This window comes from Tauraco erythrolophus, chromosome 2 (assembly GCF_009769465.1).
Source record: "Tauraco erythrolophus isolate bTauEry1 chromosome 2, bTauEry1.pri, whole genome shotgun sequence".
NCBI lineage: Eukaryota > Metazoa > Chordata > Aves > Musophagiformes > Musophagidae > Tauraco > Tauraco erythrolophus.
In genome coordinates, this window is record NC_141466.1 from 100,976,115 (window position 1) to 100,996,762 (window position 20,648).

The 20,648-nt window shown below is 46.0% G+C and overlaps 1 protein-coding gene across 1 annotated transcript in view; it reads right to left on the bottom strand.

Moving 5' to 3' along the window:
* Positions 1–20,648, bottom strand: part of LOC104375982 (uncharacterized) — a 61,345-nt gene that overhangs the window by 19,683 nt on the left and 21,014 nt on the right. Inside the window, exon 3 of the mRNA XM_009982463.2 lies at positions 20,103–20,593. Coding sequence (XP_009980765.1) covers positions 20,103–20,593 — 491 coding nt within the window. The remainder of the gene's footprint in view (positions 1–20,102; positions 20,594–20,648) is intronic.

Consider the following 20,648-nt stretch of genomic DNA (forward strand, 5'->3'; position numbering starts at 1 on the left):
AGGGCCTATAAGAAAGGTGACACATTCAGTTTAGTAACCCTGGGATCATTCCTAACTACTAGGCCAATCTGAAAGTGCCGGTTTATTTCCTCAAGTTATTTTTTTGGGAGCTATGAGAAGAGTGAAGATTTGCCAAAGGTCATTGAGAATGTTAGTAGCAAAGCTGAGAATAAACCATAGGGTTTGATTTCTGAGACTGTCTTCCACCTGCAGAAAAGGAAATGGAAGAAAAAGAGGCAGCTTCTGTGTTCAGCCTCCCTATTTCAATCAAAAAGTCTCTCCTGTTGGTCTCCAACAGAACTGCTGGCATCAGAGCTGAAACCTACAGCTTGGGAGCACTATTATTTGCATGAAGGAAAGTTTATTTTATGATCTGCTGTGGCTTCTACTTAAAAGGAGGAAATGACATGACTAAGGAAATGTGGAAAGTCTTTTTGAGGGCACAAGAGTTACATCTTACACTAGAAATAGGATGAATGGGAACATTTTAGGGTTAAACTCCCAGAAAACAGCAGTATCAGTTTTCTTATAGTCACCGACCCTCCCACCAATCTCACCTCCTGTTATGCTCTCTGCTTATAACCCAGTGACTCTCTCTTATCCTGGACCTGGATTCAAAAGAAAGTTGCAGCGACTGGAAATGATCACTTTGAGGGTTATGTATTTACTCAATGACACGCAGTAAGGAACCCCTGAACAGGCACGTGTGGCTTTGCTGCACATCACTACCACATCAAAACACCACATGAAGAGCAGAGATGAACCACCAGACCTGCCTCTCTCAGAGCACAGTTCTCTAGTCCAGCCTTGCTTCAGGAGACATCTCTGATTAAGCAGTAGTGCTCCAAGTCCTTGAACACTGACTTGAACAGTTCTGAACTAACTCAGATGGTAAGTTGTGCACACCTGTATTTGCTTATGCAACACAAGCTACTCTATCTGGAACTACTGGATACACACTGCATCATTCAGATGATTGTCATACATGTTAAACAAAATACAGGTATTCTTAATGCAAGGTCATTCCAGGAATAGCGAAATCCTCAAGAAAGATGAATTCATGTCACACTACTGCAGTTCAAAAATAAATATTTAAAACTGACAACAAACAGTTTAAAGGCAGGCATTGCAGCTTAATTTTCAAATATTTACAAGTTTGAACAACCTCTTAAATAGTGTACAATGCAAAATATCAGCTTGTATATTAATAAACATCTTTCATCTTATGTCTGCTTTTTATACGCACATTTTTAGAATGGTTTCATTTTCACTACCTCCATAGGACAAAGCTTTTTTGTCTACTGATGGGGTTTTTTAATTATTATTATTTTATTATATGGTTGTAGTTTTAAACCTAAGGGCCTGTCTAGAGTGGGATGCAGTTTAACTACTATCAGTTTTTTCAAACCAGTTTAGTCTATTTCATGCAAGACAGCACAGAAACTCTCAGTTCAACTTAACTCATTTAATTTACAATGAATCAGCACACTTCATCAAATGTTACATACGGCTATACTATCAGCTTGTTTCAACTTCAGAATTTTCCAGGGATTTTCACTTGTTTAATGAAAAAAGATCTCAAAATTGAAAGAAAATCTGCATTCAGTAACTGGGCTGTAACTTGACTCAGAGACCAGACTTTTAGAAGAACATCAAGCAGGCCAGAAGTCTGCCTTTCTCTAGTTTTGCGAGGACTTTCCACAGAAGGACTGGTGCACTCTGACTGAAGGTATGGACGTGTTGACATCTTAAAACTCTTGACAGGATACAAAGTTTTAAGCAGACCAAGTGTTAAGGAAAAATCTCCTCAGCTCCATAACTCTTTTTTTACTTCTAGCTGTTAACTCTACCAGCCAGTTTCCCAGTTGTCCAGTCTTCCAGAAACAACAAGGCAAACCAATCTGAACATCTATCACAGAAAGCAAATATAGAAACAGACTGATGATGTTGCTTTGTTTGCTCAGAAAAAGAACCAAAAGAAGAAACATTACAATGTGAGGAGAAACCGCACTCTAAGTCATAGCAGAAGGCTGATGTGAAGGGAGAAACCATGCCCAGTGATGCTATGTCCATAATGAGAAAAAAAAGGTGACAGCAAGGCAGTGAAGCAGCTCCATGGCTCAACAAACAGAGGGCTGAAGGGGCCTCAACAAAATACCTCTTCCTACAGGGAGGTGAAGCAGACGCCAGTGCAAAAGCAGCACCAGTGCGCAAGCTCCAGCCTAACACCACTCCCAGTGCACGTGCTGAGCTGGCTGGGTGAGCACAGCCCCTGGGCTCTTTGCTCCTGGGAAGGCGTTTGAGAACAAGGAGCCTGCCCAACCTCCTTCCCTAGCAGGCCCCAGAGATGGGTTTGGGCCAGGAGGAGCAGCCTCCCCCACTGGCCAGCTGCCGAACAAAGCTTGTCCCCTGCCCCACCACTGCTCAGGCCGGGAGAGCAAGCAGAGAGTTAAGGCGCAGGGCAGGAGCACAGCTGGAGCACAGCGGGCAGATAAGGTCAGGGCACTGCACAAAGTGGCTATTATGTGGCACACTGCAGCTGCAGGCTTCTGCTTGACTGAGTCCCACCTCCATCCCACCGTGTGACACAGGGTGGCCGGCCCAGGGAGCTGCAGACCCACAGCTGCTAGCCACCAGAGAGCAGGGAAACATGCATACAGGCAAACCAGCATCAGTCTCATGCTACCAATGAAGCACGTGATTCCAGCAGGGCCCTTTTTACAGCATGGGCTGAATTAAAGGAAGGGGATCAGCTACCCCCAATGGCAGTGCTCCCACAAGCCAGGTGTGCGACCCCACACGGCCCCAGCCAAAGTTCAGCAGCAAGGCTTAAGCTTTCTCAACAGCTGCACCCATCTCTGGGCTAAAATACCACAGCCCAGTGTCCTCTGCTTTTGTAGACATCTCCCACCCAAGCAAGTGGTGCTCTGCCCACGCAGCACAGCATGAGAACGCCAGACCATGGCAAGGTGGTGATGAGCACTCTGCAGGGGCAGTGCTGGGTCTGTCCTTCCAATCAGTTTAGGAGAATAATAAGCAAAAAATACCACCACACACTTTTAAAGCTATTTTGTAGGCTGGTTTTGGACTGGGTTTTTAAATTCCTTGGCACTGAGCAGTGCTGCTAGGGCACAGGCATCACCTCTTAGCTCTGCAGTTCAAAAACTGTAAGGAAAAAGAGTAGGTCACAGGCTCCTCCTCACTGTTGTAAAGCTGAAGCAACTCCAGCTGACCTTACCCCCTAGCCAGGCTCAGGCTCTCAGGAACACATCACTTTAATCAGCAAACAAGGGGACCAGCCCTTCCCAGCAGTCTCCTGAGGGTACTCTGTATTTGCATCACTCCTTGCAGCCCTCAGCCAGGGATACCCCATGCCAGGGGAGAACCCACTGCCTGGGCCCAGGGGGTGCAAGGCCACTACCCAGCACATCCACGTGCCAGCTCTGGACAAGCTCCCTGCAGCAGCCCTGTACCAGGAGGGCTGTATTTCAGCCACAGCCTTAAATCACAACTATCATCTGTCACAGTCTGCAGACTGCTCCTCCAGAAGTTAAACAGCCTCACAGCACTTTAAAATACAGGCTAATTCAAGTGGTTTGGCCAACGGTCTCTTCCTACAAAAACAAACCCCAGCATCCAAAGACCATAAGCTGTGGTGATACTGTGGAATATCCTGAAAAGCCTCTGAACTCTTCAGAAAGTTATTTCTGTTTCATATTCAGTTGAATTAGTCATTAACGCTTTTTTTGTCACATTTATCCTCAATCTGTCTGAAACCCCATTAAAACATCAACATGTTTGGTCGCTCAACACTGTCATAAAGGGCTCTAATCTCTATCAGACAGGGGAGCCTCAGTTTTCCAGGCAGCACCTCTGCCAGCAAGTGCCACAAATCCACAGCCTCCATATAGTGCAAACACTGACCGCTTAGCACCTCTGGACAGGGTAGCAGAGGAAATGCTGATTACGAAGTGATCACTGAGAGCAAATTCAAATTAAAAAAGAAAAAAATGAAACAGACAAGGCCTTACAAAAAAGCATACTGCAGTCACTTGCCCAGGATTACACACTCAGCAAATGGTGGACCATGAAAACCCCAAAGTAAATTCTGTGGTCACCAAAATCCCTTCCAACATGGTGTCATTAGTCACCTCATTTTGTGCACTACTGGAGGGGGGTCAGCTGTCACTGCTGAAAAGAAATGGGTGAGAGGACAAGGGGAAATGGATATAAGCTGGAACATAGGAGGTTCCGCTTAAACATGAGGAAGAACTTCTTCCCAGTAAGGGTACCAGAACACTGGAACAGGCTGCCCAGAGAGGTTGTGGAGTCTCCTTCTCTGGAGATGTTCAAAACCCGCCTGGACGCGTTCTTGTGTGATCTGATCTAGGTGGTCCTGCTCCGGCAGGGGGATTGGACTAGATGATCCTTTGAGGTCCCTTCCAATCCCTAACATTCTGTGATTCTGTGTGAGAGCCCACAGCAAAAACAAACCAGCCATGAACCACAGGTGAGTTAACTGACAGAACAGCAGGTCAATCTCACCAGTGACTGCTCTCTGAATAAGCCCAAGTCAGTTGCATCTCAATCCAGACAGACGCACAGCTGATCACAGCAGAGTGGCACCAGGATGCCAGGCCTGGTCAATGCCTACTACAGGCAGGTGTGAGCCAAAGCCTGGCCAGCAAGGTCTGCCACCTGGCGAAGCATCCCAATTCCCACTGCTCTCAAGGCCCAGAGAGCAGATAAAATTATTAAAATTACAGGCTGCTTCTTGAAGTTCTCCCTGAATATTGTACGAGAGCCACAGCTGATGCAAACACAGCTACCTACTTACACACCTATTGTCTAAGCAAACAGACTCTCTGCCTGTCTGTGGGTGACACTGGTTTTCTACTGCTCCTCTGTCACCTTTGTGGCATACAGTCTCCAGATATGCTCTGGATCTGTACAGAAGCCCTGTCCCCCTAGGCGCATATAAAACAGGCCAGATTTGCCCTGGCACTTTTACTACTAGCTCTTTTGATTTGAATTTGGAGATGGAGGAGATGGAGGAAGTGAACACCCTGTATGAAGCATCTCTGGCTCAGCAGCCACTTCCCCTGCTGCTCTGGCAGAGTCTGAGTCTGCTGATCTGCAGGGTACATCAGATGGTTCATCTATTCACTCCTCGCCAACCCCAAATCCCTTGCTGAGTTTTCTTTGAGGCCTGGAAAAAATGCAAAGCTCCATTTGTGCAGGAAACAGACCTGACCGAGGACTCCAGCACCTGTGGAGTAACAAAAATAAAAAGGAGCAGGATTCATTAATTCCCCATCACTCATCTGCACATGCCAAAGTCACCAAAGTTCAAATGCTGGGCTTGCCCCTCCTGCTCACTAAAGCCTGGGAAGGGAGGAGGGGTGCAAAGGGACCAAGGGGGTCTAGTTTCACAGCTGGCAGGCACAGTAGCAGTTCCTGAGAAAAAGCTTACAAGGCTTTTAATTCAGGGTTGCCAATGTGACTCTTTCCTCCCTTCATTCCTGGCCTTTGCTCCAAAGCTGTCCACAGGGAACGACCAGTCTAGTCTAACACATCATCTGATGTCTCTATAGTTTTGTCTCACTTCTGCAGTCCTCACTTGCGACTTAACTGAAGCCTTGGCTCGGATGTGACTCCAAAGCCCTCCCTCCCCACGGACTTTTGCCATAGGCAGAGCTGGGGCAGAAGGTACGCTGCCTCCTGCGGCTTTATCCCGTTCCCCTCAGCGCTGTTGCTCCAGCAGCAAAAGGGAGATGGCAGTCCTGGGGGCTTGAAATAAGCAGCCCCAGATGCTTCCACCATTTGCTGTTTAAACACTGTCCTCAAGCACACCAAGAAGGGGTTAAGACATTAGCACAAGTCAGGCAATAGAGTAAACACAGTTTCCTCTAAGCAGGGAGACAGAGAGGGTGCTGAAAGTCACACAGCTGTATACCCTGGGAAAGAAAAAAAAAAAAAAAAAATCAGTGAAAGGTACAGACTCATCAGCTGTGATATTACAGGGATATGAAGAGGAAGAGAACCCACAGATGGCTGCTCCAAACCCAATGGACACAGGTGCTACCAGTGTGTGGAGATTACCTTTACACCATCCTCAGCTAACAAAAACTACAAGACACTCCTAAGGCTCTGTGCAAGCCACAGGGCCTCATGCGTAACAGTCAGAAAGTGAACAGCCATCCAGGACACCAGACTTCCAGGAGAGACTGCACGCTTGCACAGGTTTGCCCCAACAGAGGAAAGGATAGCTGTATACATGGAAAGGAAAAGAAAAAAACAACGAAAAACACACAGCTCAAAATTGTTTCAACTCCAGATTTTTAAGCCAATTTCTTCATGGTTTTGACTCAACTTGAATGTTTTAGATGTTGATATCAAGTATTTATATCTAAAAGTCTAAAATCTTGGCCTTCAATGCCTGTTTGTCAGCCCAAAAACCTGCCCTAAAGGTATAGTTAGCACAAGGGACTTTTCAGAAGATATAAAGCCCACATTGTATCTATCTAATCCATCACAGAAAACACGCAATGGAGATCAATGGGTTTGTCTGGGGAGAACATGGAATGTGCACCTTTTCAGCAGATTCTTAGCCAGAGGGTTGGTCTTAGTGGAGCTTCTCAAAAATAGGGCAAAATATGGGGTATACTCACTGCACTAAACAAGGAAAGGATTTTTCAGCAGCACAAAGGCAGGCATGGCCTGTTCTTCACAATAGAAACCTCAAAAGGTGACTCTGAATCGCTTCCCACCCTCTCTCCAGCTGAGTGCAAGGGACATTTCCCTGTGAGAACTCTTGCCTTGGGTTCAGCTGGTGCTGCTGGGACTACTCACAAACACAACTTTAAGCAGAAAACACATAAGGTCACATCTTCAGACAAGAACTTGGATTTGTGGACAGTGGAGAAACATTGAAAAAGTCAAATGCAGACTGATTGCACAAACAGCTCCGGGAAGCTAAAACAAGCCTTTCTCAAACAAACAAGCAAACATCCCGAGCCACGGGGCTTGCTTGGGCTCCACAGAGTCTGAATGTAGGGCACAGAATCCCACTCCTCTTCCTGACACACACACACATACATGTCATGTCTGCCCAGCCCCGCAGCATATTTCAGCATCTTCTTTCACATGACTATGCCTATTTGTGAGATCTCATTTGTTTGCATGAGCACATGAAAATAATTTTACATAAACAAGTACTATATCAGAAATTACAGGCCAGAAGATGATTTAAAAGACAGAGACCATTTTTTGTCCTCAAATAGACATCCGTGAAGTGAGAATCGTAGAACATTATTAACCACAGCAAGAAATGATGACGTAACCCAACTGTTCCCACATTCCCACCCTACCACCTACTTGTCCCCCTGCTCCCCCGAATCTCACATACACATTAGTGACAAGGGAACATGCTGAAGTTGCTAGTAGCTAATAGGATAAAGACCTCTTACTCCAGGGAACTAATCCTTTTATGGACAACATCACTAACCACTGCACTTGAAGAATGTTGTCTCATGCCTGCATGCAGCAGTGCCTGTCCACACTTGCCTTGCAGCACAACGCTACACAGCACATAAGGCCTGGGGTAGTGTTTGCAGGTTGAAGCTCAGAGCTTGTGATGGGGTTTGACCTACCAACTTTGAAAGGGCCAGCCTAGGCCTACACCCATGTGAATAGTGCAAGGACTTCAGAGGAGCTGGTATCCCCTGTCTGGTGCTTTGTCCTTCCACTTAAGTAGGTACATGGTTCCCTTCAGCACTGGTGATGACCACTTGTGGATGCTGATACCCTGTTGCATCCCCTTTAGTCACATCCTCATGGCTGCACGTGGCTAAAGAAGACACAGAAGCTGGTCCAAGGAAGCCTTCCCAATATGAGAAGCAATATAATCAATTTGGCAAACAGTGCTTTTCCCTGGACACTTCAATGTGCTGAGCTTCAGCATCCCCACTTGTCCATGGGTGCCAACACAAGGATACAGATTACTCCTGCCAACTTTTTGAACCTCCCCTACACAAGAGCAGTGATGTGCCAGCTAGAGCCAGAAGCAGGCCACAACCCTTCTAAGCAGGTGTTAGCAGAGCATGGCAACCCTTAGAGCTATGCCCGAAGCTCTGCACGAACAAGTTGGAGAATTGCTGACCTCAAGTATTTCACTCCACTGTCTGTATCAAGATCCACTTTCCAAATAGTTGGAAATAAACCTTCAACTCAATAGCCTGTAAGATCCATATCAGAGCCTGTGTAACACATGCCAGTGCTCACAACATACACATCAATTTTAACACACAAATCATTTCAGTGTTTCCTTTTTTCGATTCAGGATTTTGGCTCATCTCATGCTTATGAAATGGTCATGTCCTAGGATCAGGAGGGCTTGTTCACCCACCACACTGGAGAAGGGCAAAAGTTCAGATCTCATTAAAAGAAGAAAGAGTGGAGTACAAAGACAGACCTGAATGTCTCAAGGCCAAGATCATTAAGATCCTCTGTGAAAAGAAAGGTTGATAATAAAAGCAAAAATTTCTACCACATTTATGTGAATAGTTTCAAGGGTGTTTGAGTGATTTGGATGCTTGCATCTGGAAAGCAAATGAACCAGTGTCTCAACTCAGTACAGAGTTCTATACAGTGGATCAAGCAACAACGCAAGTCTTTCAGTTGCAGTAGTAGTTACTGCCGCTTTCTACTTTTAGCCCTACCAGCAGCCACATCATGAGATAGCAATCTGATTTCTTTCAGCTTCTTGTGGTTTACTGTTTCACTTGTCTCTAGGGTCCTTCCATAGGCTGTTTAGCATAACTGCCCATAGTAAAAGAGTCTGCAAAATGCAGACGGGAAGAATTAGCACATCAAAAATGCCTTTCACACTTCTGGTAGCAGTCAGAGTTGAAAAGAACAGGAGGTGTATATTGAAAGAAGAGATACAAGAATACTAAAAAGATGGTGTACTAGAAGGCTCTCTCCTCAAAAAAACCCCACATTTTTCCAAGAGCACCACTTCTGCTGCTCATAATTACACTTATTCATCTAACACTTAGAAACTTACAGAGTTGGCCCTGTTATTCAGAGGACAGGAAATTATATTAAGTTGAAAACAAGTTAAAAGCTTGATTTGATAGCACACCAAATTCAGAACTACAATGAAAATACATGTGTCATTAACTCACTGTGCTATTTCAATCACAGCTATGAACAGAGCCCCACAGCTTAGGTTTCAAAGCTTACATTAAGGTATGCTCAATATATAGTCTTATCTAGCCATATATGCCACATTCTTGTGTGAGGCTTATCTGTTTTTTCCTGCATATACAGAAAAAAATAGCAATAACAGACTTCCCTGAACAAATCCAGGACGTTCTCTGACCTACGGCAGTTCTCCCAGCTGCAAACTGCATCACCTGTAATATGACAAGTAACAGGTTTACAACAGTACAAAAAAAAAAAATCAGGCATCTGACTGGCTCCATTTTAAAGATATTCCTACCTAGCCTAGGAACTGCACAGATCCACTAGCTTTGCAATTTGGAAAACGACTGGTTAAAGTATGCCTTGTTTCTTAATCATATTATGCCCACCTACCATCATGCCAGAGCCTACAAAGTGTCTCATGAGCCTCTGAAGTGATATGCAAGACAGGGAGTTCCTAAAGTCTCCACAGGCAGGCAAAAGACTTCTCTATGCTGTGAAAAATGAGCATGATTACAATAAGACTGCAAAGTAACTTGCAAAGTGATTCAGAGTTTCATCTTTTGTATAACTATTCAATCTATTTTTTTTCTATAATCAAACACATGAAGGTGAAATTACAGATTGCAAGGATATACCAGGATTTTAAAACACAAGAACAATTTTAGAGTTAAAAATATAGCTTGCCCTAGCATAGACATGACCACAGAGTTCTCATTGACATTCATTTCCTAACACTCTAGAGGATCCTTAGGTCTTCAAATTCATGCCTATGGAATTGCTTTGCATGAGTAAGCAAAGTCCAACAGGAGATTGAAAAGATCATTTCAGTGAGGAAAACCAGCAAACTTAATAGGGTTTCTCTTAAGTAACATCATTGGGGCTTTTTTTAATTTACCTGTGGCCCAAGGACACGTATGCTTTTGAAACCTTGAATTTAGAAGAAATGTAATCATATGGTTTTTGCTCAGAGAGGGAGGGTTCATCTCAGACTTATTGGTCATCATTTCCTCAAAACCAGTTGCAGCTCAACCAGAAGCGTGTATGCGGGAACACAGCCCAGGAGAAGGGCAGGGAGTTTCAGAAGTGAATCCGCTCTGGTTTAACTCAAGTCTCCATCTACACAAGAATAGATGCCTCTAATGAGTGCCTCATCCTGTGAGATGAGCCGTGGACCAATGCCCAAAACTCCCATTGACATCAACAGGCTGAAAGAAAGCGCGAGCAGAGCCCAGCAGCACGGTTCTCGTGTGAGCCAACAACGGAGAGGCTATTCAGAGCTAAAGCAAAAAATCAGAGCTAAGCCCAGCCCATGCCAAGGACAGCTGTGCTGTTGACAGCCAGGCTGGCTATTCTACCATGCCAAAGCTTGTCTCAGAAACAGTATTTCCTAGAGTGTTTACTCTAGTCCTGGGCTTGGCCTTGAAAGCTCAGCCCGCCTCTGCCTGCTGAACAGTAATGGCTGCTGCGTTTTCAAGTCTCAGACGAGCTCCAGGACAAGCTGCTTGCTTCCACTCTGCAGTGGCAAAACTGGAGCACAAACACCCAGCATTAATAGTTAATCTGCACCATCACATCATCGCCCTCTTTCTGCTGTTTCCAAACCAGCTCTCTCCTTCTCACTCACAGGCAGTATCCCATGGGGAGACTGCAGGGTGCAAAGCACGCCTGTGTCACCTCTCAAACAGCAGTGCCAAGCCATGCTGGCTAAGGAAGGTGTCCTACTCGAGATACAGGACTGAGCAGTGCCAGCAGAAAGCAAAGAGAAAAAAAGCTCTTGCTTTCCATTCTTTGTTCAAAGCACTACACAGAAGCAATGGTAGCAAGTCTCTTACCTGATTTTTAAGCAGTAGCAGGCCCTGTTATCTTGTGGGTGCTGACTTCTAAGAGACTAGTCACTTGTGTAAGTGCTTAAGCTGGGAATTCAACACTTGGTGGTAGTGGTAGAGTAGGAACAAAAGAATAAGCCTCATGTCCTCTGCTCATTTCAATTTCTTAATCTATATAATAAAGTCAGAAAAGCAAGTAGAATACTGCCACCACCATCACACGTTCTCTGGAGTACACAAGGAATAACCAGCTTGGTTCTAAATAGCCATTTGCCCTCTCCAGTCTCCTCAATTTCACCTCACTGATCCTCTGAAAAAGTAAACTGTAAGGCTGTCTCCTTTTCAGAGGTTGATACCATAAGCAAAAGATGTAACTTATCACGCCTGAAGAGAGATCCATTCATTCACCGAATACAACATGGGCAGTGACAGCATATGGTGAAGCCGCCTGCAAACTCCTTTTCTCCCCAGGCAATAATGAGATATTTGTATCACAATGAGCCACACACTGAGGGAGGAGTGGGAAGGGAAAGGTATCTGGCCAACTCAACAGCCACATTGGGACCCAACTCAGGCAGCCCTCCTAGTCCAGACACACCAAGGCTGGGGGAGGTGAGGGCAATCCAACCCTATTCCAGAAGACAGCACTGTAGAAAAGGTCCTGACCTTCACTTCCAAGCAACATCTACTGACTGGTCTTGCTGGAAAGTATAAACAGGTTGCAGCAAAACTTCTTAATCTGCCAGGCCCTCCAGGCTACTTGGGCTGAATTCAGAGAGAGAAAGAGAATGTGCCAGCATTATCCTTCTGCACTGTACTGTATCAAAACAAGAAACAAAACATCCTTTGGAAAATCTTCCTCAAAAAGGAGCCACAACAGCCAACACATAAGAGATAGAGATATGCTGCAAGATGGCCCCCCCTTGGGTATCCAACCCAGCACTCACTCTGTGACTGTCATTCAACCCACCTCAAATCACATTTTAAACAGTTGTGGGGTTGCTGCAGTTAGGATCTCTAGGTTTTGCTAAGTGATGCTTTTTGTGGCCTGCTGGCAGCCCACCATAAACCATTGCCAGTAGATATGGGAGACTGGACTTTTCCTTTTACTAGCTCAGTAGGAATTACTCTGTGGTGCTTTGAGAGAAAAATGCTAGAGGTCAAGACCTCAAGCTTGTTCATTCACATGCAGAGATTCTGGCAGCCACTTTCAAGTAGGAACATCTTTTTTTTTCCCTCTCCCAAATTTTCTCCCTCCAGGCCTACTCGCCCCTCAGACATACACCAAGAGTCCAAGTCTCACACAGTATCACTCAGGACTTCTCCCTAAGTCACATCCCAGGGACACATGCCAGTGGTGCCCATATGCCCATTCGATCTCCTATCTCTGGTCTGCAGCCAAAGAATCAGCTTTAGTCTAATACCTTCTTACCAGGCTTTAGAGCTTAGAGAAAAAAGAAAGACAGCAGTGTTGGGAAGGCAGCCAGCAAGCCTGCCAATCTAAGTGATAAGCCATTGGCTTTAACCTCAGGCTCATAATTTACTGCCACTGGTGCCAGGTGCTATTATTGTCCCTTTGGGAATCTTAATACAACAAAATCACCCTCTCTAGCTGTCTCTACCCATTCTCACCCTCCTCTTCCCCTTCCCATCCCACAGATCTCTCTTGCCTTGAACACATACTCTCCCAAACTTCAGCCACATCTAATTTCCTTCCCTCATCTTCCTTCTCCTCAACCAAGCTCCGGTGCACTGCAAATCACCCTGACGAACCTAATCCTCAGTCTTCTGTGATTCAAAGCAGGACCTCAAGAAACTAGGTTTCAGATGTTTCAGCAGATGTTCTAGTTACTGGCTCATCCTTGGAGATAGCCCAAATGGTACTTAAATCCCATGGTAGTTCAAAGAACTATATTCACCAACATGCAAGATCCCAGGAAAAGAAGGCAGAGTTACACAGCCAGATACCCAGGCAAAAAGAGAGATGTAAGTATTTCTGGATAGAAGCACTCATGTAGTGGCTCTCTTGTCCATCTCCCCCTTAAACTACTCTCCCTTTGCATAATTACAAAACCAGATCAAAAATGCACTCAGGCAAAACAAGGAAGGAAGAGATGAAGGTTGAAGAGCAGAAGCATTTGGTGCTAGAAATGAACAAGCCAAAGCACTCTGTGCCAGGGCTGACACAATGGTGGAAGAGATCCAAGAAGAGAAGTGTGATCAGAATGAAAGTCTGCTAGCAGCACACCTGAAAGGTGAACGTAGTATCAACAGATGTCATGGGGTAGGACAAAATGGGAGCAGACTTGCAGAAATTAATTCTGTATTTCAACAATGCACAGAGAATATAGATCCTCAGAGAAGCTGTTGATGTACAGGCTGAATGAGCAGACAGAAAGGCGAACTGAAAACTGGGTGAACAGCTGAGCTTGGAGGGTTGTGATCAATGGCACAAAGTCTAGTTGGAGGCCAGAAACTAGTGATGTACCCCAGGGGTCAACATGGAATCCAGTCCTGTGTAACATCTTCATTAATCATCTGGATGATGGGACAGAGCGTACCCTCAGCAAGTTTGCTAATGACACAAATCTGGGAGGAGCAACTGAGACACCAGAGGGTTGTGCTACCACCCAGAGAGAGACTGACAGGCTAGAGAAATGGGCTGACAGGAACTACATGAAGTACAAGGGGAAGTACAAAGTCCTGCACCTGTGGGGGAAAACAACCCCAAGCACAAGTATATGCTGGGGGTCACCCAGCTGGAAAGCAGCTTTGCAGAAAAGGATCTAGGGGTCCCAGTGGACACCAGTTTGAACATAAGCCAGCACTGTGCCCTGTGAAGAAAGTGAATGGCATCCTTGGCTACAGTAAGAGGAACGTTGCCAGCTGGTTGAGGGAGGCAATTCTTCCACCCTCTTACTCTGCACTGGTGAGGCCACATGTGGAGTACTCTATCCAGTTCTGGGGTCCTCAGTATAAGAGCAACATGGGGTACTGGAGAGATTCTAGAGGGCCACAAAGATGAAGAGATTGGAACATCTCTCCTATGAGAAGAGGGTGAGAGAACTGGGTCTGTTCAACCTGGAGAAGAGGAGGCTCATGGAGGAACTTAACTGTGTACAACTGAAGGGAGAAGCCTGGTACTTTTCAGTGGTGCCTCAACCAGGGCCAATGGGCACAAACTGAAACAGAGGAGAATGTTCCCTCTGAACATCAGGAAACTCTTCAACTATGGGAGTGATTGAGCATGAGTTGCCCAGGGAGTTTGCAGAGTCTCCATCCTTGGAGATATTCAAAAGCTGTCTGGACATGCTCCTAGGCAACCAGCTCCAGGTCATCCTGCTTGAGCAGAGAGGTTGGACAAAATGACCTCCAGAGGTCCTTTCCAACCTCCACCATACTGTGAAAATGCTCTAACCTCTGTCATGCTGATTGATGCCGAAAGCTTAAGAATAGGACCAGATTATCCTACCTGCCTTGCCCTTGGCATTTACAAGTGGGCACCATGAAGCAGGTGAGCCTTACCGTCAGTGAAGACATTGTCAACTCGCTAGTCTCCTTCAGGAAAGAAAAGGAAATTATCACCCTTTCTAGGAAACAACTAGGCCAAGTTCTACATGGGTTAGTGCTCTCTTATGCTCCAATTCATCCATCCCTGGCAGTACACAGGCACTTCCAATACAGGATGCTTTTGCATGGATTAAACCATCCAGGGAACACTTAGGAGACAGAGCAAGAGACAGATACCGGCTGCCTGGCGGAGTCATAATTACTCCCTCAGGGCAGGGTGAGGTTCCTCATGCCTTCCCCTCACTATTGTGCATTTGTCTCTCCCTACCTCCCAGACAGCACCCTTCCTTCCCACCCTCCCTCTCTCTGCCACTGTCAGGCTATAAATGCCTTAATCGGCAAACCAGACATCAGCTGGGTGGCACTGAGCCAAAGAGTCTTTGTATCAAACCAGAAGAGAACATCTCCTCAGCTCCTCCAAAGGCACAAAGAATGAGACATGTCTACCCCATGCCCCATCGCTCACTCATGTGGTACGTGTCTAGAGTCCCAGAGCCTCCTGCCACAGAACTACATCCTCACAGGCAAAGAGATGGGACAATCCAATCAATCATTTTCAGCCCCAAACTTTCTCATGTCAGGATTGCCTTGCAGCAGCCAGGCATAGCATTTGTTTTGCTGGCTTCAGTGCCAAATGCTGGCAGGGGTAAGACAGACAGGGGCTTCTGTGCTGGAGGAACAGCTGCTGTAAAATGTTTCTGGCGGTGAGAAATAAAAGCAAAATTGCAGGAGGTTACCAGAAGCAGGATTTCTCATTCTGTAATGGCGCAATCAGTTTCTGCAACAGTTTCCTTATTATATTGCTTCAACAAGCACTCTACTGCACCCAGAGACAACTTTTCACACCTGGGAGAGACAAGTTCTGGCACTGGGCCACTTAGGAAATGGTGTAAGCCTTTACGCTCAGCACAGGCTCCTGAACTACACTCAGTCACTCTGGAGGGCAAGACTCAGGGCAGAGATGGCCTGGAAACTATCACCAGCACCAGCAGTGAGTTTTCCAGTACCCCCTCGGCACAGAGGCAAGCTCAGATGGGCAAACAGATGATAACAATTTTCAGGAACTGACAAGGCCTGGATTCAAATGGGAGGCCGAGAGGTGAAAAGGACTCATGAGCTGACACATTCTCTACCTGGAAGGTATTTGTCAAGTCCTGGAGAGACAGGCAAGGGCAAAGCCCAGCTGTGCTAACAATACAGAACTCTCACCCTGGAGCCATCAGCAGCCCAAAGCCCAGACCCCAGCATAACAGGGGTCATGCACTGGCCCTCGGTCACGCATGGCGAGTTCTGTCCTGCAGCCTCTCTGCAACCAGTGTCAGCCCAAAGAAAGCTTTCAGCGCCGATCGCCCTACGAGGCCCAGTCCAACCAAAACATCAGTATCCAAATATCTAGCGGAAGGACTGTTGGGCTTAATATTACACAGCTAAGTCCAGATCAGGGCTCACACTGTATCCAGGCCACTTCCATGGTCAAGGCAAGGCAAACTTCCACTCACCCATCATGCACTGAAACTACTCATCCATCGAAAGGGCACAGCATCTGCCGTGAGAAATCCAAATGCTCGTACAGGATGTTCTGTGCTGGCCTTTTTTCATCCTAGCATCTCAAAGCATTTTAAATAATGCATTAAGCCTCCGTAAGACAATGGCATTTGCATTATCTACTCATACATGCAGGCTACCCATGGCAGAAGTGTTTCACAACTTGCTCAGAACTACCTAGTGACTTTGTAGCATAACTGGAAATATATCCATGTACCCAAACTCTCTGCCTTCTACTTTAAAATTACACTTTCCTTACCAGTCACCTACCCACACATAAACGAGGACAATTTGCATTGCTTATCACACCAACCCAAAGCTGCTCTCCTTCAAGAGAGATCTTTTACGATCTCTCTCCCTGCAAATGCTACACTCTGACTTCTCAAGCTGCTGAAAGTAGATTTCAAAGGAGCTCCAGCCAGTCCCACTAAACAGCACATGATCCTTTACTTCCTCTCTGTTTACACAACATGCCAAGACCAATTAGTCTCATCCCCTGGGAACAAGCTCAGCAGCTCCAAGGAGTCTTTGTGACACCATGGGCTTCCTTACACCTCAGCTGACCCTTGTGTCCCCCCCCCCCGGTACCTTCAAACTCGAGCCATCGAAGGATGTCCCTGCATTGCCAAAAAAGCTAGATCTGCTGAAGTTAACAGGGTGTCTGCAGCCACAGCCTTTCTAGGACATGCACAGCCTTCATTAAATAGCAAGCAGCTGGCAGCAGAGCCTGCATGTAATGATGTTGCTGTCCAAGGACCATGATCAAGGGGTGGCTGAGAGAGGGCATTCACTGCAGCAACACGGGTATCTGTGCAAGCCAGGGTATTTCTGCCCAATTAAGGGAGAGAAAGGAAGAAGTCTTCTGAGCTATTTTTCTGGTCCTTTGGAGGAGTGAAGAAAAGCACGCACTGAATTGCCCTCGCTCAGCCTCAATAGGGAAGAGGCTGGGTGGCCAGCTGACCAGCCAGCCAGAGTGGGAAATACGCTCACCAACTGTCCAAACTCCTGGCTGGGGCACGAGAAGAAAGAATCACACTGCCTTGTGAAGCTGGAAAGGCAAGCCTGGCACCTAACCAGAACAGGACTTTTTAAACCTGCCCCTGTGCAGCCTTTCCTGCTGAGGGAGGCTGAACTGAAAGGCCCAGATGATGGAGATTTCCATTTATCCATAGGTCATGGAGGCAGAAGCACAGCAATTCCCTAACCCCTTAAAAGCACTCAAGATTGCCCCCAACCCAATTGCCTCTCCCAAATTTGCTTCCCTTCCTTACCAAAAGGCATCAAACTACTGGAACACAGGAAGACATTTGGACACCACATGCCACTGATCCACGGCCTTCCGGTGAAAGCTGCCTTAAGCATAACTTAAGCATCCCAACACAGAGCCACTCCACACCACAACTCTTCAGACCAATTTTCCGCCACCATCCAACAAACAGGATTTAATGTAATGGCAAAGCACTTGGAATCTCTTCATCTACCCTTAAGTAACCCGTAATACACCCAAAAGTGTCTTCTTGTCTCAGAACACATTTGCTTCTGGCACAAGTTAATCTTGCCTGATACTCTTTGTCATCTGTCAGCTGCACAGAGCTGCAGGAATGGAAAGTAAAGCTCAGGGACAAGAGTGAAAACTGCATCTGCTGCTCTAAAAAAGTTTCCATCTGATCAAGCTTTTCAGCTGTATTCTCATGGGCAAGCACATGATAGTAAGTATAAATCACGGAGCAAGAATAGCTTGATGTTCAAAGCCTGGATTAAGCCTTAAAGTAGCCAGTTTAATATTGCCATTCCTCATTCACATTGTTCACCTGACTAAAAACCACATGATGTCAAGTGCTGCCCAGGTGGTTAATAAGAGGCATTTTTGTTGGAGAATGAAAACAGACTAAGACAGAAACACCTCGGTCCCATTTTACAGGTGGGGAATGGAAGTACTGAATGAGACTTGCCCAACTCCATACAAGGATTTTGTGGCAGAACTCAAAACAAAACCCAGATTTCAGATCACTGTCATAAGAGATTGATGATTTTAGCTAAGCTGATGGGAATCCAAATGTCAGTAGAAGACTGAATCTAAAACACTATTTCTATCATAATTTTTGTAGCAGAAACAAGTACAGGTAGCAAGAAGTTATCATAAAGCTTCAGGATGTTACCGGTTGAAGATTAACCATCTGAAACTATAAAAATAACATAAATGACCAAACATTGTTTCAATATTCAGGCTACATCTCAGTTTGCATATCCCCCCCAAGTACACTTTTAAATTAAAACCACTAGCTGAATATCCTTTCTTTAGCACAGGGATTCCACAAGCTAGAAGTGTTAATGACATCTACAGTAAAAATGTTATTTAAAAACACACACCCACCTCCACTCCAGATTTCAACTTCTTTTGCAAAGATCTTTGCCACAATTAATCCAGAAGTGTAGAGAGCAGATGGACTAGGAAGCAAATTGTTCTCACAAGGTTTATCAAAAAACCCACAAGAGTTTGGAAAGCTTATTTAAATTAGCCCCTAACCTTCACCAACACACTGCTGAAAAGAACTTCAGGCAGAGCAGGTAGATCCTATGCCTGGGATCCAAACCAGAGAAAGCATCTGGGCCAAAAGGAACATTTCTCCATTTACTCACATGCACTCTGAAAAAAAAGCAGGCTGGGCACAGGCTTACCAGCTTTCTTCTCTCATTAGGATGTGAGGCTAATTAAAGTCTGTCAGTATCAGTAGAAGATTTGGGTGATGTGAAATGCAAGACTGGGCCTTTTCAATGTTCTGTGAGCAGAAACTTGGCTAGAAGGGCGAAGAGAGGGTGAAGAAAAATGTACTGAAACCACAAGTCTCTGCATTATGTATTCATGGGATGTGTGCTGCCAGCAGGACTGAGAACAAGCAGCAATATAGCAGGGAAATGGAAGGGTCTCACTTTTATAGATCTTGGAGAATAAATACATAGTCCTTTTCTTTCAGTGAGTCCATCTTGTAGGCTTAAAGAGGCTGTTGTTAGTGAGGTTAAAACTAGTACATCCAACTAGAAGCATTGAAATTTTCCCCTAATGAGAAGGAATTCAGAATTGAACATAACTGTCTAACTTACTGCAATTTACCAGGGTCAGCAGATGTCTGCTGATACTCTTTCAAACTGACACTACATCAAGAAGACAGACAAATAATGAAGAGCGAGCTGAAATACTAACTCCACAGCAATGCCTTCTGAAAGAAAGGCACCAGATGGGCACTGTGCAGGGCAGGCCACCCCACCAGTACCAGGCACTACGCATTTCCCAGCCTCTGCAGAGATAAAGCAAACTCCTAGCATTTACACACCTCAATCCAAGGCCCCACAAGTCCTGCAAAATCGAGAGTAACTGCATCTAGAGAAAACTGTAAACAGTTTGTAAAGCGTTAAGAAGGCAAAAAGCACTGTTCCATATTGCTGCAAAACTCCTAAGAAGTATAAAGAGGCCTGGGCCCAAGAAGGTCAACAAGCATACCTATCATCATCAAGTCTACAAGCACTTTCATCACAAAGGTATTTCTTTATACATCTCTAAGCAATTAATTTATTTTGGAGTAAATGGTACGAGTCAGATCACGACAGCAGGGGTAACCCGACAAAAGCAAACTCCACTGATTTGGTTCCTGTGTCATGCAGCGAACTGGACAGTATGGGTGCTGCCTTCCTAATGGGGGTAGCAAAAGGACAGCCCAGCTATAGCAAGAGCTGCTCAAACAGCAGCAGCTTTTCCTCTCAGGAGAAGTATCTACACTGAGGTTAGTTTGTCCTAGACGGACAGCAGAAGCACCAGTTATGTCCCTGAAGACATCACCACAAGCAGCAACCCTATGAATTTACTGAACCTTGCCTCAACAACCCTCTTCTGTCTTTGCTTACAACACTTCCTCTCAAGGGCTGCTGCTTTCCTCATATGCAGTTCTGCCTTACCTGCTGCATTTTTTCCAGGTCGAGGCTGGGCCTGCTGACCTTATCCCCGTATCCTTGTCGATGTCTCTTACATGGCATGACTTGCTCCAGGCCTGCCCCGACGCTCGTGAGGATTAACGGTCTGGAGGCTGGGCTCCGCACCAGGGGCTGGAGTCTCTTGGGAGGGGAGGCACTGAACAGCACGGGGCTTGGGCTGGCATGCAAGCCATCGGCCTGCTCTGCCACGGGCCGGAAGGACATGGTGCACAAGTTCTTCACTTCTTCGTCACTGGAGGAGGTGTTGTTGCTGTCACTGCAGCAGGCAAGCCTGCTGACCTGGGACCACTTCCGCTTCTCAGCGGCGAACTCTCGGTTGATGCGCTCCAGCTCCTCTTCTGAGCTGTGGCGGTCAAGGCTGGCATGGAAGAGGGCCCGAACCTTGCAGCATTGGTTCTCCTGGTTCTGGAGCTGGTTGGTGGCCAGAGGGGTCAAGGTACAATTCCGTCTTCTCTCTGGTGGGAGGAGGAGATAGAGGAGTGGCAGAGACCTGTGACCCACACCCTAATA